The 24136-nt window shown below is 39.2% G+C and overlaps 2 protein-coding genes across 2 annotated transcripts; both read left to right on the top strand.

The window, feature by feature from the left end:
• The first annotated feature begins 529 nt into the window (after window positions 1–529).
• On the top strand, window positions 530–9587 carry LOC119905199 (protein SSUH2 homolog). Its single transcript, XM_038721976.1, has 17 exons — window positions 530–711; window positions 1363–1400; window positions 1569–1644; window positions 2817–2854; window positions 3023–3098; window positions 4486–4523; window positions 4692–4767; window positions 5232–5361; window positions 5777–5837; window positions 5928–6052; window positions 7329–7335; window positions 7484–7545; window positions 7628–7719; window positions 7816–7908; window positions 8140–8245; window positions 8335–8442; window positions 8535–9587. Exons 1-17 carry the CDS (start codon window positions 689–691, stop codon window positions 8682–8684), a joined length of 1299 nt encoding a protein of 432 aa, XP_038577904.1. The 5' UTR covers window positions 530–688; the 3' UTR covers window positions 8685–9587.
• Window positions 9588–12305: 2718 nt separating this feature from the next.
• On the top strand, window positions 12306–20947 carry gata5 (GATA binding protein 5). The gene is made up of 7 exons (XM_038723493.1): window positions 12306–12606; window positions 13168–13854; window positions 16038–16207; window positions 18103–18231; window positions 18518–18602; window positions 18828–18955; window positions 19616–20947. Exons 2-7 carry the CDS (start codon window positions 13335–13337, stop codon window positions 19733–19735), a joined length of 1152 nt encoding a protein of 383 aa, XP_038579421.1. The 5' UTR covers window positions 12306–12606; window positions 13168–13334; the 3' UTR covers window positions 19736–20947.
• Window positions 20948–24136: the final 3189 nt, after the last annotated feature.

Below are 24136 nucleotides of genomic sequence, written 5' to 3'. Positions count from 1 at the left end.
CTGGTATTGTTCCCCTTATGGTTTCTCCCTGTTTGTTTACTTTGTGTATTTTCGTTTGTGTTATATTTGTGTTTTGCTGCTCTTGTGTACCTTTTTGCACCACTGATCAAACTCTTTTAGACAATACAGTGAAATTTATTGTGATGTGATTTGATTAATTTAAGGTTCACTGACTAACTTTCTTCCAAAGATTTCAGGCACATCTAATGACATTCATCGGGGAGACGGATTGTCTAGTTGTCACGCAGAGTGCTGTAATTACTTAAGGGGGTTAAAATAATGTGTTACTGTTTTATATGAAATGTACATGTGATACATGATAAATAAGCTAACTAACATGGCTGACATGACATTAATTAACTGTGGCAGATAGATTCGATGGATTGCATGCAACTTGGGCAATCAAAGAATTTCAGCATTTCTACACTACACAACTCTACTCTGCTCTGTTACTTAATATTATTCCCACTCTTTTCAATGCTAGGCAGAAACTAATGTACGTTATTTCAAGTGATGTTTCTTTTAAACAGTGTCAACATCAGCCACAGTATGCAATGAGAGAGGGAAGAAGAAGAGGAAGTTTAAAAAGAGAACTGTGGATTTCTGTTATTTCCATTTTTTTCAAATGGCTATAAAGAAACTGACGATTGTGTCTTTGTGTGCTTTTATTTGATTTTTCTGGGTGATAATGGATTCTCCATCACAAGACAGGTGAGTGTTTTACATGTAGTTGTGGTTGTAGTAAACTTATTAGTGATAACAAAGGTTGTAATGACTCAGTTATCATATTTGTGGTCACTTGATTCTTTGGTTTCAGTGAGTTTTTGGGTACACTGTTGTCCTATTTAGATTATTGATGTTTTTCTTTTATGGCATCTCACACTAACTCCTGCACATTTACTTTTTACTACCCTTAAACATACTTTATAATTAATTTAGTATAAAATAATATTTAGATTCTACGCTATAAATGTAACTGATAGGTTTGAGAAATGTCTTTGTTTTTGATTTGTCACCTTACCATAAATACTTTTTAGGTATGTTGTATGGAACCTTATAAATTGTGCAAAATATACAAGAAAACCAGTAAATTGTGAAATAAGACATGATCCTTAGAGTATTTTTATTATCATTCTCTTTTAAAAATACCTGTTTCAAAAGCATCTCTTCTTATGACACATTCATTTCATAATCTCATTTTTCAAGACAATGACAAATTTTTATTTTTTTTTAAATTCATTTCAATGATTCATTTATTCTTTAAGGTTCCACAGGTCTAAGATCAACTGATCTAAATCTAAATAAACTTACTAATATGGTTTTCTACACACTAATTGCTGTTTTATTTTCATGACACAACAGTGTACCTGGCTATGAGACGATGCCAACAGAGGGTGGAGGTACAGTAAACGGCATCAATCATAAGAACAGGCTGCCCAAGCAGCTGCTGAGAATGATATTTGTATTGTTAAAACATTGTCATTGTGATTCCACTGCACAGCCATGAATGATCCCTTGTTGTATGATATTTAGTGACTTCATGTAAAGCATCGCTAAACCTTTTGCAGGTGGATTCCTTCCCCCTCCTACGTTGTCCGACCAACAACCTCAACCTGAAACTCAACCATCATGTCCAAACTGGGAGTAAGGCTTCACATTTATTTTGCACACCATACCCATTACATCAGTTCTAAAATAATCAGGTTATGAATATGTTATGAGACCAGGCTGGCTGCACGGTGAAAGTTTTCATTTGTAAATATTAGCTGCAAGCAGTATTTGAAAGACTGACTACCATGCAGCTCCATTATTCTGTTCTGAACAGAGTCATGCGTGACTGCGGTAGGATAACAAAGCACAAAGCTAAAGGGTACCTTTAGCGTCAAATAACTATGTTTTGTCACTTGAAAGCGTTGAGATGAGAATGGGCTCGTGCATTTGTATGAAACCCCAAGGGACATGACAAACATCAGTATTTCACAACTTGGGAAAAAGAACGAGCTGAGCTACCGCCTCCTCATCTTTCAGCCAATCACATGCCCCCAGCATCTGTTAGCACGGCTCTGCTACCATATTTTGCCAGTCAGCTCAGGTTACTGTAGCTAGAGCAACAACAATGTCCAAGTAATTCTGAATCAAACAACTAGCTGCTAGCTGTACAATACACACACAGTAACAAACATCTGCTTTCATTTAGCTAAACAAGGCTACACATGCTACTTACTTAGCTGGTAGGCCTAACTAAGATTGACGTGTGAGCTTGCATTCAAACTAAAGATCTAGCGTTAACAGCAGCAGCTGCTTAATTTAGTTACCGCAACAATGTTTTAATTCTTTTAAATTGTTTTCAAACATAAACACTCAGCTGTATGTGAAGACAAATATTATATCTCTGTGGTCATCTAGCCAACAGGATGCAATTGGGGAGATTGCTAAGAGAGGCCAGGGATATGGGACTGGCTGAAAGGTGAGGAAGCGATAACATTAAATAAAAAGTGACAGGAAATAAAAGAGTCCTTGGGAAAATGTCATTATGAAATAAAAATAGACTTTTTGGAATTTGTTCACTTTGGATTGAAAATGTCTGGGATGAGATTAATATTAAATCCAAGTCTGATTATGATAATAAAATGATGAAAGTACTTTTGATAAAACTCAGTAAAGGTTTAACAATTACTTAAATTATTTCAAAATTGAATGATTCATTTACTCTCTAAGGTTCCAAAGCTTTGAGATCAACTAATCTAAATCTAAATAAACATGTGATTTTACATTCTACACACACTAATTGCTGTTTCATTTTCATGACACAACAGTGTACCTGGCTATGAGAAGATGATCACAGAGGGTGGAGGTACAGTAAACGGCTTGAATCATAAGAACAGGCTGCACACACAGCTGCTGAGACTGATATTTGTATTGTTAAAACATGGTCATTGTGATTCCAATGCACAGCCATGAATGATCCCTTGTTGTATGACATTTAGTGACTTCATGTAAAGCATCGCTAAACCTTTTGCAGGTGGATTCCTTCCCCCTCCTACGTTGTCCGACCAACAACCTCAACCTGAAACTCAACCATCATGTCCAAACTGGGAGTAAGGCTTCACATTTATTTTGCACACCAGAGTACAATAGATAGATTATGAATATGTGTAAAGCCTCTCAAGTGTTATGCTGCTAAAATATATAAACCCGTAAACTGTTCAATTATTTATGACATTATTCTTACAGTATTTTTAATATCATTCTTTTTTATTTCAAAATACCCGTTTCAAAATCATCTCTCATTATTACACCGTGAGATTTTGATAATGTCACTTTTCATGACAGTAGAGTTACCAGTTACCAGCCACTGAACCAGGCCGTCAAATACTGGCGCTTTCTCGCACCCGTTAACATCTCATTCAGAAGGACAACTTTTTAACTCATAGTTAACATAGTGAAATAACCCAGTGGGATTTGGATAAGGCACCAAAACTACATTGTTACGTATAGGAAGAGGTCATGGTTTGGGTAACTTTTGTGTTTTCGTAATAATTCATGTGACATAAGACACTTTGTATGTTATGGTACTTTATATGTCACCTGACTTCTAAAAGGCTTTCCGGCAGCCCGGTGCATCTCAAAAAGATGCTAATGGCTACCTCGTGCTTCTGTATGAGATGCTAGTAGAATGACAAATCTAGGGATTTGATAACTTGGGAATGAGAACAGGCTGAGATACCGCCTCCCCACCTTTCAGCCAATCACATGCCCCCAGCATCTGTAAGCGCTGCTCAACAGCTGCCACTAAATTTAGCCAGTTAGCTCAGGTTACTGTAGCTAAAGCAACAATAATGTCTAAGTAATTCTGAATAAATCAACTAGCTGCTAGCTGCACAGTACAGACACAGTAAAAACATCTGGTTTCATTTAGCTTAATAAGGCTACATGTGCTACTTATACCTAGCTGTAACTAGCTAGATTGACTTGGGCTCTTAAGTCAAACTGAAGCCACAGTTAGATTGTAAATTCAACGTTAGTATTGTTTTAATTCTTTTAAATCTTTTTCAAAGACAAACACTCACCTCTGTGAAGATAAAGAAGAAAACTAGTACTTCTCTGTGGTCACTCTGGCCAACAAGATGCAATTGGTGAGGTTGCCCAGAGAGGCTAGGGATATGTGATTAGCTGAAAGATGAGGGAGCAGTGACATGGTGACATGAAATACAGGAGTCATTAGGAAAAATGTCATCATGAAATATGAACTCACCTTTTGGAATTTGGACTTTAATACTAAATCCACTAAAGTCTGATTTCTGAGAATACAAATGATGAAAGTACTAAAAATATGTATGTAACTATTACTTAGATTCTTTTACATTTTAATCTATTAATTTATTATTTATGGTTTTAAATCTTTGAGATCAAATGATCTAAATCTAAATAAACATGTGATTTTCTATACACACTAATTGCTGTTTCATTTCCATGATACAACAGTGTACCTGGCTATGAGAAGATGCTAATAGAGGGTGGAGGTACAGTAAACGGCTTGAATCATAAGAACAGGCTGCACACACAGCTGCTGAGAATGATATTTGTATTGTTAAAACATGGTCATTGTGATTCCACTGCACAGCCATGAATGATCCCTTGTTGTATGACATTTAGTGACTTCATGTAAAGCATCGCTAAACCTTTTGCAGGTGGATTCCTTCCCCCTCCTATGTTGTTCGACCAACAACCTCAACCTGTACCTCCACCATCATTTCAAAACTGGGAGTAAGGCTTCACATTTATTTTGCACACCATACCCATTACATCAGTTCTAAAATAATTGGTTATGAATATGTATAGTGCCTTTCACATTTTTATGTGATTATATGTTCTTGTTCTTGTTCTCTTCATTGAATCCAAATAAAGTTTATTGAAGTTTGGTAATAACTTAAAAACAGATACAAGAACACATTCACTAGCAATATAAACAAATTTTGCAAATTTAAACAGACTCCCATGGTGTTTATAATTAAACAAAAGCAGGATTTTCTTACATAATTAAATTTAAGAGTACTAGTAGTGACAAATAAAATCCCTCAGGATATTTAATGTTTTTTAATTTGGGGGTACTTTAACATCCTACAGTTCCCATAATGAAATCAGCATTGTCTTTCATGAGATCATCCCTGCCTTCTAAATGCCCACTGCTTTCAAAGCCCACCCCTTCAGAATTGTCTGTTGTTTCACAGCTTCCCATCTCTCAGCAAGGATGATGCTCAACAAGCCTTCATCCAGTATGCATCAAATAAACGCTGCTACAGCACGAAGCCAGCAGAGCAGGGAGTGATCACCAATATGGAGTCCTTCGATACATACAGGGTAAGACAGACACCGACACTTCACGGCAGAAATGGAGACGAAGACTCCATAATCATTTAGAATATTTAAAACATAGCTACACACTACCGACATGGAACTGCATGTTATATTTATGATTTTGTCACTCAGAGGATCTCCCAGTCTTACAAAGCAGTCTTATCCCCCTCAGACAAAGCAAATACATGTAGGCTATTATATGTGATCATCTTTTTTACACAGGACAGCAAGTGTTTATATTTTTAAGTGTAATTGTGCAAGAAATTCCTTAATATACTGAAGCTTAATAGAGATGAACTGGCAGAATCTAAGTGTGATTTTTTTGAAGATTAAGGTGTAACATATGGGGCAAATGGCCCTTCTTTCTTCTTATAATTTGTGTTTTCACTCTGCTCTATTCATGCTCTGCCCTCGTTAGTATCGCCTGGTGACGTTTACTGAGACACGAACTACAGAGAGGAGTGAAAGGCCGCACTATGGTAAAGCTCTGTTTGCAAACATGCATCTGAGACAACACATTTTCTCTATCTTCACACATTAACTCTAACAATATGGTGTGTTTATGTCAGGTGAGAAAATAGACAACAGTGGACAAACCCCGCCCGGGCCGTGGGAGATTCCAGTTAATGTTCCCCCATTTTTTCAGGATGACAGTCACATCGTTGAGATTCCACACACAGCATCTGTGATGGTAGTTTGATCTACAAATGCTTCAGTGGTCTTTCTGAACTTTCAGGAGGGAATAACTACACAAACATAACACAATAGAACACACTGTACATAATACATAAGTGGGCGATGACATTTAATGTGTTAACTAGCAAGCTCACGAACAAATATAATACTTTTCGGCTTGCGGTATAAGCAGGGAAGTGAACTAGCATATATTATACCAAAGCAAGAGTTCAACATCTTGGGAAATATGCTTATTACTTTTTTGCTGAGAGTTAGATGAGAATATCAATGCCAAAAAAAGGAGAATACATGAACAGACATAAACCAAACTTTAAAAATGGTAAGTTGCTGTTTTACAGGCTTCCTGAGATTTCAGGAAGTTAGGCCCCATCCACACTACTGCGTTTTCGTTTTCAAACGGAGACCTTTTGCTACCTTTGTACGAAAACAAAGACCTAAAACGGAGAAGTTTGAAAACGCTGCCGACCCTGTTTTTTGTTTTCAATCTCCGGGGTAGCATTTTAGTGAAGATGGAGGACTTTAGAAACGATGACGCAGAGTTCACTTTTGCCTCTCTGATTGGGTCTTATAAGTCATGCAAAGTAGAAACACGATGCTACTGACTGTTTTTGACGGGGTATTTTTCTTAAAATATTTTGTACTGTGCAAATAACACTTATAGCCTACACTTGTACTGTGCATGTCGCCGTATTTACTTTGTGACGACTCTCAGTCGGTTTTCGGCCGCCACACTCCTGTGTTACATTCAGTAACGGTCCCAGCTTGTTATTGGTCCATGCAAAAAAAATATGGTGTGGTTCTTTGTCTGTAGTACTTTATTTTTTCGCCTTCTGTAACTACGGAATGGACCATCTGCTTCATGTTTACACCGGCACGCGCATTCCCAGTGTACGTGAACGGCCACTAGATGTGCTTTTTCAGTCGTAGACGGAGATCAACTCTGATACGCGGCTAAGATGCTGGTGTGGACAGAGATCGTTTTAATTCTCTGTTTTAAAACAAAAATGGAGTAGTGTAGATGGGGCCTTAGTGCTCCCGACAAAGAAACAGTGCAGCATAACCACCCTATAAACCTATTGTTTTCACACTCCTACACTTAAACAAACAGAATACAACATGTTAAGCATTACAGGTGATGATTTGCAGGTTTTGTTACCTTTGTTGACAGCCAGGTTTGCTGTTTCCCCCTGCTTCCAGTCTTTATGCTAAGCTAAGCTAACAGCCTGCTAGCTTAACTATGCATACCGTAGAGTTATATTAATCTTCTCATTCAGCAAGACGGTATATACATTTTATTTGTTTTAGCTGAATGCAAACAGAGTTTTCATAACTAGACCACAGGCTGCGTCACCTTCACTCATTGGATTCAGTTATTCTGTTTCAATATCAACATTTCGATGCTTTTAACAGAATTTCATTTGATCAACAGAGATGCTTCACTGTTCTGCTAGTGGATACACAACCTGCGGTTCCTGTGGCGGGCTTGGAAGGGTGAGTAACCATCACAGGCTTTGACAGAAGGCGTTCACATACCGGAGATGAGGTTCATCATTACTTGTTATTTGTCTTTCAGAGAATATGCAGTGGGTGTGGTGGGCTTGGTACTGTCTATTATGGTCAAAACAGGCAGTTTTGCATCGTCTGTGGTGGAAGTGGGAGGACAATGTAGGATTTCTTATCTTTAAAAAAAATAAAAAATTAATACACAATGCTAAACATCTTCCAATACAATTACATATACCTAATAATTTTTCCTAACAGTTGTTACCTATGCGGTGGCACAGGTGAGACCACATGTGATGTCTGCTCAGGCCAGAAAATGGTCATAGCCGCCCTCAACCTTGTTGTGAACTGGTCAGTGTAGTTTTTCTGGCTTTGTGTTTTAAAACATGTCTTTATGTTTCCCTTTATTGGTCAGTACTGGCAGTTAAAGGCATTCATTTGTTTAATTATGTGTGTTTGTTTCACATGATTGTGTGGAAATGTATGGTACCAACGTCTCACATTAAAAGTAATTTGAACTGCCTTTTTTTGGAAAGCTGCAATACAAATAAACTTGCCTTGTTATACTTCATACCTCTGCAGGCATAACGATGTTGAAGAACACACTGTTGAACAATCCAGTGGTTTAAAGATGTCCAAACTGGACAATGTGCCTGGAAGGGAGTTGTTCACAGACTCTAACTACATGGTAAAAGCAATCAGCAGAAAGAGAAAAAGAATTATCCAACAACAAAAAATAATCAGATAAAGAGATGCTGACTTTCTTTTATGATGCAGGTTTATCCAGTCACAAACTTCCCTGACCCAACTGTGGTACAAGTCTCAGAAAGGCTACTGAGAGAGCACCAAGACAAGTATTTGAAATATTCACGCATTTTGCAGCAGGTATTTTCAGAGGTTTTCACACAGTCTGTATTCCTATATGGAATGTGTTCATCTTGTTGACAAACTTCCCTCTTTACTCTCTTTCTCTCTAGCGTCAAACCATTGAGCTGCTTCCTATTACCAAGGTAACCTACCAATGGAAGGGAGAGTCGTATGTGTTCTTTGTGTACGGGAGAGATTTCAAAGTCAGTGCTGTGGACTATCCTGCTGCCTGCTGCGGCTGCTGCTGCCCAATTATGTGACTCAGCATCACCTTGCCCATGATTTATGAATTTTTAATGATTTCATCAGAACATTACAGTAAGATTAAAAAACTTACATTATAATTTGGAAAATTCTAATGTAAATGATATAAATAAATTGTTATACTTTAGATGGTAGTTGTCATTATTGCACTTAATTCACTAACACATATGGAGATAATATCTAAACCTTTTTTGAGTCAGAGTTTATAAATATGAGGGTGATGAAATTCCAATTGTGACTAGAATTGAGACCCAAGATAAGGAGGCTAAATTGATGTCAACACAGGAATTACCTGTGCAGTAATAACTGTATGTGTTTTTGGAAGCTTTGGAGGCTTGGCTGCTGCAGCGGGTGTAACTCTGTCGACCCATACGTACATATTGCCAAACGTTTCAGAACACCCCTCCGAATCATTGAATTCAGGTGTTCCAATTACTTCCATGGCTACAGGTGTCTAAAATCAGTGGAAGCGATTGGGAACAGCAGAAACTCAGCCACAAAGTGGCAGGCCACATAAAAACACAGAGAGGGGCCAGCGCATGCTGAGGAGCACAGTGTGTAGAAGTCACCAACTTTCTGCGGAGTCAACAGCTACAGACCTCTAAACGTCATGTGGCCTTCGGATTAGCTCAAGAACAGTGCATATAGAGCTTCATGGAATGGGTTTCCATGGCCGAGCAGCTGCATCCAAGCCTGACATCACCAAGTGCAATGCAAAGCGTCAGATGCAGTGGTGTAAAGCACGCCTCCACTGGACACTAGAGACGTGGAGATGTGTTCTCTGGAGTGACGAATCACGCTTCTCTGTCTGGCAATCTGATGGACAAGTCAGGGTTTGGCGGTTGCCAGGAGAACGGTACTTGCCTGACTGCACTGTGCCAAGTGTAAAGTTTGGTGGAGGGGGGGATTATGGTGTGGGGTTGTTTTCAGGGGTTGGGCTTGGTCCCTTAGTTCCAGTGAAAGGAACTGTTAATGCTTCAGCACACCAAGACATTTTGTAATTTCATGCTCCCAACTGGAAACAGTTTGGGGATGGCCCCTTCCTGTTCCAACATGTCTGCGCACCAGTGCACAAAGCAAGGTCTATAAAGACATGGATGAGCGAATCTGGTGTGGAGAACTTGACTGGCCGGCACAGAGTCCTGACCTCAACCCAATAAAACACCTTGGGATGATTAGAGCAGAGGAAATAGAGCGGGTTGGCCGCTAATAGGAAGGTTGGCGGCTCAATCCCCGGCTCCCCCTGGTTGCATGTGGTCAAAAATTCCCATGAACACACTCCTAAACCTTGTAGACAGCCTTCCCAGAAGAGTTGAAGCTGTTATAGCTGCAGTGGCTGGGCCAACTCCATATTAAACTCTACAGATAAAAATGGGATGTCATTAACCTTCATGCGCACATAAAGGCAGATGTCCCAAAACTTTTGGCAATATAGTGTAGGCCTATCTCAAAAAAACTATGATCATGTAAAGCCAAAGTTAATCTGAATGTTCACTTGCAAAGAGGCAAAAAAATAATAATTGTAGAAACAGAAATTTATCTCTAATAATTTTTGAATAAAATCTTAAATCTTCTGTGTCACATTTTAATATAAACTAACAAGGTCTGCATTATTGCACAGGCCACTTAATGATTGTCAGCGGTGAAATAAACGCACGCTATTTCAAATGCTACAAATATGAATGTAGCCTAAATATCTGCAGGCAGCACTAGATGTGTGGTGCGAAGCCGTTTCACAAATCGGCATCAAGTGCTCGGCATTTAGACGATGAAGGGAAGCAGACAGGCAGACTCCATTCATCCTTGACGGAGATGGACGGATGTGGAACACTAACGGAAGGATTAATTAATGGGCTCGAGACAAAAGACATTTACAGTGTCAGTCCTTAATGTTATTAGTCTTTGAAAGGCCTGTGACTCATCTACAAGCGGTTCTGAATAAAAACTAAATCACAGGAAAGCCAGGCTGCACGGAGAAATATGTAGGTAATGATATTTATAGCAGGCCCAATGCTCTGAATATTATGCAATCAACGAAAGATCATTTTTAAGGAGCATAATTTCTTGTTTTCATGATGTCACCTTCACTTTTATTGTTGATTTTTCTTAATCGAAAATAAGCTTCGTCGGGCTGTGCTATAAAGGTCTATAAAAGTGTTTACTTACGTTAAAGGCCTTAAAATGTAAGATGAAAATGTAAACTGTATTTCTGATCTGATGACCGTCTTTAACTTTTCTTACGAATGTTAAGAACAAATACGATAGATTTTCATATTTCAAAATATTAAAAACCTTTTTCTCAAGTCTGAAAAATGTGTTAATTATTCAGATTTTTCATTTTATTTATTTATTTATGACCCTATATTTTCCGTAAATTTTATTTCTTCACCTGAAGGTCTAGATTGTTTTTCAGAGCCTCACTGTGGCGGAGAAATACCAAATCCTTTATGTGTGTGATTTTTGTTGTCCAAAAACAAGTTAAATTTAAATATATAAAGGAATCTGCGAAAAATACCCACCATATTTATATAATCTATAATACCTATATAATATAATCTATACCTGACGACTATATACACTGTATAGTCGTCAGGTATAGACTATATTATATAGGCCCTGATTATCAGCAAAAACAATTGTGCTTTGGTCTTTTACTGTGAATTATGACATTGGTTGTGGCATAATATATATATATATATATAATTATAATATAATATTTTATTGTATTATATTTTAGCGTCAGTGTCCATTATCCTTTCACATCTTCATGCTGCTACATTATTTCCACTGTCTCCTTTGAGCAGCTCGGGACAACATGAAGTTATTGTTCTTACACCACGGTTAGTTATTGGTCGTATTTCTTATCGGAGCTTTTACAGAGAACTCAGTCACATTTATCTCGCCATAAAAACTCTCTCTTTGCAGGGAGCTACATTTTGCTGAATATGTGTTTTTATTTTCCACTCAGCAACACGTGTTAAATCAATATATAATGAAGGCGTTAGGTGCGTTATTTTATAGTCACTTATTATGCATTAAATTGGTTAGGCCCCCAGTTTGAATTTGGAATCGATTCAATATTAAAGTAAGAGGCAGAGCAGGTGAGGCCAGGAGGCTATAATATCTAATCTTGTTTAATGATGTTGTGAGTTTAAAGATGGATTATCATCATAAGATAAACAACCACCAGAAAAGGAATTCGTGCACAATCATAATCTCCCTAAATAGCCTACCATTGCACACAATGAAATCCCCTACATGAGAGTAATTTCTTGCACAAAACGTATTAAAAAACCAAGTAGCCTGTAGAAACGGGCCTCCTTAAGATTTTTGGATTTCTCCTTCTTGTTCCTGGATTTACGTTTTTCCAATGTGGTGCCCTTCTTAAATATAAAACACAGATTTAACACCCAGCAAAAGGTAACTACAGGTGCAATTAAAGCTATTAGCCTACTTTTACACCCCTCGGCCCTCAGCTGTGGGCCCTCTCCTCCTCTCTCCGACACCCAGGGGTCCTCCTTCCCTCCCTTTCTTCCGCCCTCCCTCTCTCCCCACCTCGGCCTACCTCGGAGCAGTGGACTGCGTCACGTGTTTTTCTCCCGTACAAATTTTCCAGTTGAGGAGCGAATAGGAGCACACCCATATCAGCAATTATCAGCTACAGTTACTATCTCCAGATACACCGGCAGGGAGAGAAATACTGCAGTCGTCCTGGACCAAAAAAACAACTTTGGTTTAATTTATCTCCGATCACTGCGCGCAACTTTTACGCGTTAAAACAATTTGGAGACGCTCCGCGGTGCTCCCTCTCCCTTCTCTATCTGTGTGGAGTGACAAGGTTTGCCCGGTGCGTTCCTCTATTGAGGTTTTGGACGACTAAAGGACCGGACTGCTTTATCACCCGACCGTCCTTATCTGGTGAGATAATACACTGAGAGCCCTTGGAAAGAAATTGTGTTCCTCCCGTACGCAGCAAGTGCTATTATCAACGTTTTATGTGATTTGAGTTGCTGTTGATATAGAGAAAATACATTGCATTGTAGATATGGAACTGAGCTTGCTATCTGTTGTGTTGTTTGATTTGGTTTCCGTTATGGTTATGATTTAATGAGGCACTGCGGAGCAGCAGGATATCTGGGGTCGCTGATAGTTGCCTCTAGGGCAGATATCAGCGATTGGTAATGTGATTTTAATCCATTGCATGTCAATCAGAATGATACAGGTGAAATATGACTGATGATACTGAATGAGTGTTGGACTTTTTTCAGGTCTATTTTCATGCGTGGCTTTAGCCAAATAGATTAGTTTCTTATTAGTAAATGACAACAATGACGATTGTTTTTTGGATTTTAAAACCATAAAACTAGCTCATATGACAGATACAATTAGATGCCTTGGAACTTTACCAGCGTGAATGATGAAAGTTTTTTCTTCTGCTCTCACGTTCATGACTTATCTCTGTAATTATTTGATTCATAGGACGGAATCTCCACACGATTTTCATTCAAAAAGGCACAGGAACTTCTTTTTGGAGACGGTGGAAGTGCCTTTACGCGTGGACAGTATCACCTCCACAGGATTGAGACCAGCCTAAGAAATCCTCCCTGTATTTTCCATACTCCAAACAGGACGGAAAAGTTTTGAAAATGTATCAAAGCCTGGCCTTGTCCTCCAACCAGTCCCATTATTCGCATGACACCGGGAATTACATCCACCCCTCGGCCAGCTCTCCGGTCTACGTCCCCACCACCAGAGTCCCTGCCATGCTGCCCACCCTGCCCTACCTGCAGACCTGCGACTCTTCCCACCAGTCTCACGGCATCGGCGGGCACCATGGCTGGCCTCAGACCGGCAATGACGGCTCCTCTTTCACGCCCAGCAGCCCTCACCCTCCGCACGGCTTCTCCTACTCGCACAGCCCGCCCGTCAACAGCAACACCGGTCGGGATTCGACCTACCAGAGCCCACTGGTTCTCGGGAACGGCGCACGGGCGGATCAGTACGGAAGCGCTCTGGTGCGCTCGGTTGGAGGCTCCTATTCCAGCCCCTATGCGTACATGAGCCCGGAGATGGCGACGTCCTCCTGGACGCCTGGACCCTTCGAGAGCGGAGTGATAAGTCTGCAGGGACGACATGGAGGACTGTCTGGGAGAAAGTCCAGTCTGGGTAAGCATAGGTCCCAAACCTAGCCTCTGCTTAGCGAACATGAAGTGAACTTTGATTCTTGAGGTCAACCCTGAAATGTAATATCAGAATTTTGAAAAGAAAGAAGCGCAAATCAGTAGAAGAAATATGAGAAAAAGTGGAGCATTTTTTATTATTGCAAATATAATTTTGTCATGATGCCAAACAACCAGCAGCTGATCTGGCCGTGAATACTCGACGGTTGTATATTTAAATTTGTCTCAAAACGATTCGTGGGGATTTTTGTTTTATTTGTGCTCTAATTTTAATAATGTCCAGCCCCCATGCTCTAGCCTGCAGGCCTTCATCTCCAAATACTTTAAATCCAAAACAGATAACGATTTTTGTCCATATTTCTCCATGACTATTGCTGTTTAATTGATCTCAAGACATCATCCAATGTACATCAATATTGGCTGATTTCTGCGCTTTATATGGCCCTGTTAATTTTTTATTTTTTTTTACTAAAATCAATTATTTTTACTGTGTATGTTTTCGTTATTTCGACCCCCCCCCACAGTGCAGTGGTTGGTTCTTTAAAGTTTACTATCAAGTGTTGTAAAGGCCAGATTATATGAGGCTGTGGCTATTATTTATTACAGGAGGTCATAGAGAGGCCAAAAACAGTAATAGTTGTGTCATGGGGTGTGAGGACGCGATTCAATCAAAGTCTTCTAAACATCCCCCTACATTAACCCTACAACATTTAGACAATACACACTCTTCAGAAGAGAGGGTCGCTAAAAGCAATCAATTAAAACGTTAATTTAATCCGCCAGCAACATTCCAGTGTATTGATGACAGAGTTCAATCCACACTGAAAAGAGCAATTGACACAACAATCGGAGCCGTTATCACCTTGATCAGACAGGCCTTTTCTCTACCTGCAGGAATCATTTAGAATTTGGGGGACACGAGCGTTTGAAGTTGTCCAAGATAAAAGAAAAGAGTGTTTCAATCAGACCGGTGCTTGAAGTGTTTGTTAAGAGCCCTGTTCTGCAGTTTGTGTTGGATGAGTTGGCCTTCACACTGTTTTGCACCTCTCAAAATCATTTAAATCTAATTTTGTCTATTTGTCTTTTGTTGGTTGAGTAAGGAAGAGTTTCACACCAACAATTTAAAAGGTCCTGACATCGATAAGAATACATCACTGTATTATTTTGTATGTTATATATAATGGTGTTACTTCATTGATGTTACTGAATACTTCCTAGTTGTGCGTGGTAATTAATAGTGAATATACAGTCTATGACATAGCTTATAAATTTAACAGTTAAACCTGATCTTAAAAGATTAGGCTATTTAAGTTAAGCACAGCGCAAGGGCAGTTTTGGTTGTCCCAAACCAACAGCTCAGCATTTATTTTGTTCTTCTGCAAAAATAAAAACCGAAATCACAAGTTCAAAGAAAGCAAGGCAGCCCCAGCACAGCTTTGTCCTGATCTCTCTCGGGTCCGCCTTGCTCTGTCTCTCTGAACTGAGGGATTAGGAATTTGGGCAATTAATGCCAGGAGTCCGTCGTCTGTCAGAGCTGTGATGGATCGAGGGGACCCCTGGATCCGTCAGCCTGATAACACACCTCCCCGCCCCCCTTAAACAGATTCTTCCATCGGTCTGTCTCCTGATTGATTCGGGGGGGGGGGTTGATGTCTCTTCTGCACAGGGAATGGAGGGGGTTTAAATTCCTCCGCCGGCTATTCATCATGCATTGGCCCGTACACAGAACCCCCATCCACGCAACCTTTAAAAGTTCTCTAGCAAACAGGAATGTTGTCTTTTCCAGATTGTGATTTTACATTCAACTGTTAGACAGCAGAATCTTCTCATAGGAGAAGCAAAAAAGAAGGTCAGGAGTACACTTTCGACTTTTAGAATTATTAAAGGGATAGGCTATTATTGGACATCAATAAAGGTTAATGATTTACAGATGGCGCCGGTTGGATAGAGGGTTGTCCTGATAAAAATGCATTTGAAACATAATAGTTTAAAGTTAAGTGAGAAATAATTAAAATATCAATTAATTATGGCCTATGGCACATCAGCTGTCTACTGTTTGACACTCATACCTTTTATCTGAATGGTCTCGCTGGTGATGGCGTAATTAAAATGTTCTCCTTACAACGTGGATTCAGTCTAATCCAGTATATGTCTCTTCCCGGTGTTCAGATCTGGTGGACGAGATGTGCACTGAAGGCAGGGAGTGCGTCAACTGCGGCTCCGTGTCCACGCCGCTGTGGCGCAGGGACGGCACCGGGCACTACCTTTGTAACGCCTGCGGCCTCTATCACAAGATGAACGGCATCAACAGGCCGCTCATCAAACCACAGAAACGGCTGGTAAGACACACTGATAATGGAGGAACACACACGGAAGTAGGCCTGGATTAGGGTTTTTATTCAAAAGACCTGATCATTTGGCGATAAATTCTTTTAAACTTAGCTCAATTCTAGACCCCCTCAACATTAAAATGCCGCTTACAACTTTATGCATCAATACAAATAATAAAATAGTGTAATAATGTAACACACTAAAGGAGTTTTGTTATATAGAACAAGATAAAATACAGTCAAGATAAAACAACAAAAATATAAATGCGTTTTCTTTTGTAAGATAGAGATGAGCATGAGGTAGATTAACAAATACATGTTTTTAAATAAATAAATCAATAAAATAAAATAGATGTAAATTTAAAAATGAACAAATTAACAGGGAGGCCAGCTGTGGGAACAGTCAGGAGGGTCCTACCCCAGGAGTGCACAAGGCCAGTGTTTTAAGGATGGACTTGAGTAAAGGATGCAAATACTTACCTCTGCAGAGATTGTCAGAACCAAAAGTCCAAAATCTGAAGATATTCTGTCTGCAATTGTATAAAACTGTGAAGTGCAGCAAATCCTGAGATTGGAGTAGCTGGAAGTAGGGCATGTTTGATATTTTTACTTCATAAATTCAACAATTAATTGATTCTCCAAACAAATATTTTTCACTGCAGATATTTTGACTTGGCACAATAGGAAAAGCACAACTGTTACTGATAACATTAACAATGGCTCTGTTATATTCAAGTGTCCCAGTTATTCATAACAGTGTGACAATGAGCCAGCATGAACAATACCGGGACCCTGAAATTCAAGCAGCTAAATGGAATTCAGCCATCATTCACTTTATTATTCAGACCTGTATTTTTCTACAGTGAAATTTCAAAATGTCCTCTCAGAAAAATGTATTTTATCGTTAATTTGATTTCTGTCAAATAATTGTTTGAGCACAATCATAGCTTAAACCACCATAACATTAGCTCCACTTTGATCAGCTACAGCATTAAAATGCTGATTACACGATAATGCATCAGTAATGTAATCAAATACATGTAATAAAATAACACAAGGTGCCACTCTTCATTAAGAATGTGTTTATTTTTGATACTAAAGTACATTTTAATGATAATACTTCTTTACCCTACTGAAGTAAAATTTGGAATGCAGGCCTTTTATTAACAATGGGGTTTACATTATGGTACATTTGGACTTAAATAAAAGATCTAAATTCTTCCACCAATGTAATGATAATAGGACACAAGTAATTTAAATAGCAAAAAAAAAAACACTATTATGTGAATTGTTAATCCTAGCAGGTAAAATCCTGTTTGTGATCATAGAGCATTTAGAAAATGGAACGATCTCTGGGGTGATGAGGGAGGGTGTCAAGGCTTCACGGCTGTGTATTTCCCAGGAACTTGCCTCTCCAGAGCAGCTGTGGCTGTGAGTTGCCTGATAATCTCCTTCCACCGCTGGCTGTTTTCTCTGTTTTTATTTGTCCTGCAGTGACCTTGCCCTTGGACGGGCCTTTTTTAGACGAGGCTCTCCAGAGCAACGTGACTCTGTGCTGTTGTGTGGTACTTTTGCTCCACACTTGTGCCAAGCTGATAGTCACACCACGGTGTGAGAAAGACATAATTATTTGTCTTAAAAGGTTGTCCAACCAAGGAGTTATTAGAATTATTGCTTGGCTATTCAGAGGGATAATTCATCATTGTTTTGCCAAACTGCATACGAACATCCTGCAATTCATTCTAAAAGTTGAGGGAACAATTCAACTCAACTTTCTCAAACTACAGTTTAAGGATACAAAGTGTGAAGTTAGCCTGTTTCTGACTGTGCTGAGATTTCTCATTTGGGTTTCAGCCAACAAAAATCAAACTTTGATTGAAATGTCTTGTTGTCTGTACCTGCAGCAGACCACATCTCGCCGAGCCGGCCTTTGCTGCACTAACTGCCACACCAGCACCACCACACTCTGGAGACGCAACGCAGAGGGAGAACCTGTGTGTAACGCCTGTGGCCTCTACATGAAGCTGCATGGGGTAGGTCTCACCATAGGATCTAGTTCTCCTAAGCTGCTCTATTGCTTTTTTTGCCTACAATGTCTCCCACTTCCCACTAACCTGTATGTAAAACAGCTCCTTCTGCTACAGTAGGGAGCTGTTCATTATTTGCGCAGTGTAAAACCTCTCCAAGGGCACTGTAGTCATTGTTATCAGAGCGGCAGCGTGGGAGGGGAGCTTGTGTGGGTTGTCATGACACCTTGGCCTCTGGTGTATCAGGGACTGGGAGGTTCACAACTAATGTGTGTTGCTCTACTCCCTACAGGTGCCCAGACCTCTGGCCATGAAGAAGGAGAGCATTCAGACCAGGAAGCGCAAACCCAAGATGGCCAAGAATAAAACATCCACAGGTAGAGCAAACAGATGAAGAGAAAGGGATGAATGACGTGCAATAAGTGGAGGAGATGACTTTTTGATTTACTTTGATTTATTACATATCTCATGACATGCTAGAATAAAAAGGTGATTAGTAGAAGTGTTCATAAATCAGAATCGGCACAGCAAAATAAATCCAAAAAGTTTCTCAATGTAATAATAGTTCTTTTCTAATAACTCATTTGACTGTGATTCTTCAGGATCCACCACCTCTGACACCAGCTCCCCAACCTCCCTCTCAGTCTCAGAACACGCCTCCACTATTAAGAGTGAACCCAACATGGCCCCTTCACCCTACGCTGGACAAACCGTCACATCTGCCACTACGGTAAACCTCCTTTTCACATAAATGCCATACTGTGTATAGTATGTGGCAATTATGTATTTATGCAATGTCATTTTTTCTTTGTCTTTGAATATCTGGTGATTTAAATGGGCACTCCAGGGATTTAATATTGCATACCTATAAAGTAGTTTAGTCCCACCAGGAAGTAGCACATATCTAGGCATCTTTGCAAAATATTTGGTTCTAGTTTCTTAGTGATGTATAGTGACTACCAGATGGTGCAATATAGCTAATAATCTACAATATCTTCCTCCATTTTGGACTCAATTGGCACACATAAATGGCACACATTCACATTGTCACCAAAGTTTAAGTCAATGCAAAACTTTGTCCTGCGAGTAAATCCACTGATCACAGCGAGTCCATTGAAATTAATTGATTTGGCTGCAGAAGTTTGACATTTTAATTGCTGCTGTGACCTTGGCCTTAAATCAAGATTTTCACCGACATTAGACAGCTCCCTTCAGAGCCACAGAAGACATTTAACAGCTGCTTTCACAGACTGACCACTCCTCATAATGAATCATTTGACTAATCTTTAAATCAGAGAAGTGAACCTTTTAAAATAACCTTTTTCAAACGTGGTGTCAGTGACCCTGTATTTATCTCTGCTCAATTTTAACATCTCTTTCCTCTCTGCAGACGGCTTCTCAATTAGACAGCATAGGATCGGGACATGTGGACATTAAATATGAGGATTATCCCTTTACCCCAACCTCCATGGCCTCACAGAACTCCTGGTGCGCTCTGTCTCAAGCATGAGCAGCCTAAATCCAACAAGACTGCCACACTAACACCACACTACTCCCTTTGGCTTTGTCATGGAGGTCATCTCTCTGTCCTCTAACTATTCCTTGTGACTCTGGAGCTGTCGAGAAACAGTGTTGTAGAAACATTAAATTGGTTTTGGGTTGCAGTATCTGATGGCTACATGTGTTCAGGCTCTGCTTGCCATATTATACACTGCAACACTCTGGCTCTGTAACTGACAGGCTCAACACTCAGCTCACCTGGACCATACTTTAGCTTAACAAGGACACAGTGTACCTGGACTGCAGTTTACAAAAGGATGAATGTGTATCATCCACAGCACACCGACTCAACAGCTCATTCAGAGCAGAGAGCATAGCTGAACCAGGATACACATCCAACAAGCCACGTTTCCTCAGCGGGACAACAAGTACTACCTATTACTAAAAGAAATCTATTTTTAATATTACACCAAATACACAAACGCAAAGACAATCAAGTGGAATGTAAAAAGATATGGGAACAGTAAGCCCCTTCTGCAAAAGCTGATAACTGATAGTTTCATTACGTCTTTGTTGCTGTCGCTGGTGTTTGTCTGTATCAGCCTCACTGCTTTCTGTGGTGTTTTCAAGAACATAATGAGAACAAATCTAACGTATTACTGTCAGCGCAGGAGAAAAACCAGAAAATACCTTTTTATTGCTGTTGAACATGTCTCATTACTAACGTGTAGATCATTAACTTTTATAGGCACATTATTTATGTTGAGATAAGGACAGTTAAAAGTCATGGTGGACACTAAAGCCAGCCAGTAATAGCCCACTCCTCACTGTTATAGAATGGTTGGTGCGTTGTACAGCGGCCTCTAAGCTATGATGCGTATATGAGTGATGTGTTTTTACAAGAAACAGCAGATATAAACTGCATCTTGTATGATTCATTTGAAAATCAGGACCAGCTGTTTTGATTCTACATATCAGAGGTTTGATATATTTGACATTAATGAAAGTGCAATGACTCAACTTTTTCCTTTCAAAAACAAAAAAGAGTGTGAAGTTATTCTAAACATGATAATCTAATTTTATTGTCTGTATTTTGTCAATATGTAAGGGAATTTTATTGTTATAATGTTCTAAAGATCTCTCCCTCTCTCTGTTTCCTCTTTTTTCGATGCTCTTTGGAATCTGTTCAGGTTAATAAACTGTACACATTTTATTCATTTGATTTATGGACATGTGTTTGGTTTTTGAATGAATCTCACATATCTTCACTGTATTTGAGGTTATAATCTCACTCCTTGTGTTCAGAGATGGATTTTTGTGTCATAAGTCAGTAGTGCCCCTACATCCCTATCAGATGTGCTCAAGTACCGCTTCTTTACCAACACCTAAATATGTTCCTCTGAATGGATTATAAACTGGATGTTACAGAACACTGTTAATTAGATAAATGTGTATATTGTTTTCAGTGGTTTAGATCCGTTTGGTCAGGTTTGCAATTGTATCATTACCTCTTGGAGTGGCTGAAGCTAAACCTTTAAACCATTCATCCACTTTAAGATTTCTATTTCAACTGTTAATGCTTTACTCATATCTAATCATGTTAACTTTTAACCATTACTTTTGGCTCTTTCAACTTGTTATATATTATTTTTAACCAAATATTTGTACTATCTTACTAAATAATTTTCACACACTCTAAATTGGTGAAGTGCAGCTTTGCATTTACCCCCTGGTAACTGCTGACGTCCTAAATGATGAAAAAAAAGACTGAAATTTAAACAAAAAGGTGATTTTTTCTTTCCATATCCCGTACAGTATTTAAATCCCTTCAGCTGGTGGCTATACCATCTAACATTTACCATTATATTTTGTGATTTCTGATTAAGATCCCTGGACTGCATTGTCAATTGGAATATATTTGTGCATTTAGCACATATATTTAGCAAAGATATATTTTCACTTGCTGATTTAAGCTCCCATGCACACAGTTGTGTATATGTGTGAATTCATATGTGTGTGTGTGTGTGTGTGTGTGTGTGTGTGTGTGTGTGTGTGTGCACAAGGAGGTGTGTCCTGCTGCCAGTTGCTTAAGCCGACAGCACCGACCAAAGGTTGTGTTCCAACTCTGCTTTATGGGGGCCGGGTCAGAGTTGGCTGCACCGTCGAGGAAAAGTCAGACCTGTCAGCAACAAGACTGCTGCTTTACTGCCGCCATGGCGACATCCAGGCACCGGTGCACCAACAGTACCGCCCAGCTTTATGACTGTTGGCCAAGATGTTGCTGTCTTATCTGTTGCTGGGAGAAGCCTGTTGCAGTGCGATGTGAAGATGGAGACACGTGCATTTTTAGTCTGGCATAGAGAAAAATAAAGTGTACCTAATGTTTAGAAACTTGTAGTCAGAAAATACATTTTTAAGTTTCAGTCACAGATTCAGTGACTAGATGAAGGTGTGGAGGAGGTATTGTACTTCCATTAAGCTGGGAGATACAAAAGAGGCAGATTTTAAAAAGCAGTGGTCAAAATCGATGCCGCACAGCCCAAGATATTTTAACTTTGTGGGTCTCTACTTTTCCAATAATGCAACAAATGACATATTTTCATTAAACACTGCATGGTAAATGCCCTTGTATTCCCCACTCCAGTGCAACTTTACTTTAAATCACAGCATATAAACACTTAAATAAATTATTGTTGATAACGCACTTTAATGTAGTTGTAAGAAGATTTAAGGACATTTTTAACTAACGTCTCCTAAAAAACATCTGTACCTGGTGTAAAAAACGATTATGAAAGACACTGATTTACTTAACAACTTTAAACATAACTGAAAATACAGGTGTAAAATTAATGATACATGAAAACACACAAAGAGTGTGTGCAAACAATTCATAAGGTTTACCTGGTTTAAATACTGCTCTTAAGTTCATTCACTGAACAGTGTTTGACAAAAAAGATCTTAGTTCAAGCTTCACTTTCTAGATTGATTTTGGCGCTGTCAGCTGCATCTCATAGACTTCATCAATAGGTGGAGTTTGCTCAGTTGTCATAATAAATACTTTATTAATGCATGAATTGACAGATACATCATATATCCTATGTAGACACATTATCTATTATTACAGCTAAGCTATATTACATTGACAATCACTGATTATCTCTTCCTTCACAGGAAGTTAGAGTTGACCAATAAATTAAGAAACACTTAAATGAGCTTACAACATAAACATGTTATGAACATTGTATTAATGTTTACACATTGCTTAAAGTAGTAGCTACCACATATTAAATAAGTAAACTCAGCTTTATGTGTAAAATTGGTGAGTTTGCCTTTAAGGTGGACACCTGGGCATCAATACTGAAGCACCTAAAAAGGTAAATTAAAGTTGTTACCATGGTACAGTATCAGTGGACAACAGTTGTAACCTCAAAGTCAATACTTGCACCCCGAAACCATCCACACACACACACACACACACACACAGAGAGCTATCAGCACAAGCTCTTTTCTCTCAGTGAGGGCTAAGCGCTAAAGAGACAGCTCCTCCACTCACAAACAATTCTTAGTGCTGCATTTACTCTCAATTGCTTGTGAATTGAGTGGCTTCATTACAGCCATGTCACAGTAAAACCTCTAGAGTGTGACTGGAGGATAACAGGTGGGAATGCTTGAGGCCCTCTTGTATCATTTCAATATCAGCCTGCCCCTGCCTTTGGTCTTGGTTTTCAGACATTCTGTTGGCTTCGTTTATAAGAAGATTTCAAATTATTAATACCTTTATCAGTATAATAGTTGTCACAAAATTGTAAAACTTTCCAACCACATTGTCCCCATTTTGTTAACACTGAACTATCCCGGGAACTATTGGATGGATTGCACTTCCATCTTGTACACACGATCATGGTCCCTAGAGGATGAATCCTACTGTTTCTGCTGATCCCTTAACTGCTTAACTGGTATTACCAGGTCACTTGTTTTGATCCCCATCTGAAACAGCCATTAGCTCAAACTATATTTAAAAACACTTATGAAGAAAAAAAACTGTCATCATGATTAACGGTTTCCCCATTCAATATGATATAATGTTCATTTTAAGGTGTTAGAACTTGAAAAGTCACTCCAGTAAATGAGAACCATAAAGTCCCATGCAGTTACACCCTCTGCACTTACATTTCTCAGCCCACCTTTGCTTGTCCAGCCATGTATTTACTATTGTTAGGTTAAGTAGGCTAATACATTAATTTCAACTGTCAGTGCTGAGAAAGAAACCTTGGATTTGATTTAGACCTGAAAGCATCAAGGCTGGGGTCAGACAGTCAGGTCAAGGCCATGATGACTGCTGCGTCTCTGTAACAATTTCTGAATTTAGTGTGTCAGAGCTCCACATACTGTGACCCATCCTTCAAGAGAG

This window comes from Micropterus salmoides, unplaced genomic scaffold (assembly GCF_014851395.1).
Source record: "Micropterus salmoides isolate LMB-PRFRI ecotype aquatic unplaced genomic scaffold, ASM1485139v1 Ms_hic_scaffold_16, whole genome shotgun sequence".
Lineage (NCBI taxonomy): Eukaryota > Metazoa > Chordata > Actinopteri > Centrarchiformes > Centrarchidae > Micropterus > Micropterus salmoides.
This window is presented reverse-complemented; position numbering and strand designations above follow the sequence as displayed.

Bases quoted from the DNA above. Each gene is read 5' to 3' on its own strand.
- LOC119905199 (XM_038721976.1), top strand. From the start codon at position 689: ATGGATTCTCCATCACAAGACAG. The intron at 712-1,362 runs GTGAGTGTTTTA...ATGACACAACAG, and splicing joins GATTCTCCATCACAAGACAG to TGTACCTGGCTATGAGACGA. The intron at 4,524-4,691 runs GTACAGTAAACG...AACCTTTTGCAG, and splicing joins GATGCTAATAGAGGGTGGAG to GTGGATTCCTTCCCCCTCCT.
- gata5 (XM_038723493.1), top strand. From the start codon at position 13,335: ATGTATCAAAGCCTGGCCTTGTCCTCCAACCAGTCCCATTATTCGCAT. The intron at 13,855-16,037 runs GTAAGCATAGGT...CCCGGTGTTCAG, and splicing joins TGGGAGAAAGTCCAGTCTGG to ATCTGGTGGACGAGATGTGC. The intron at 16,208-18,102 runs GTAAGACACACT...CTGTACCTGCAG, and splicing joins TCAAACCACAGAAACGGCTG to CAGACCACATCTCGCCGAGC.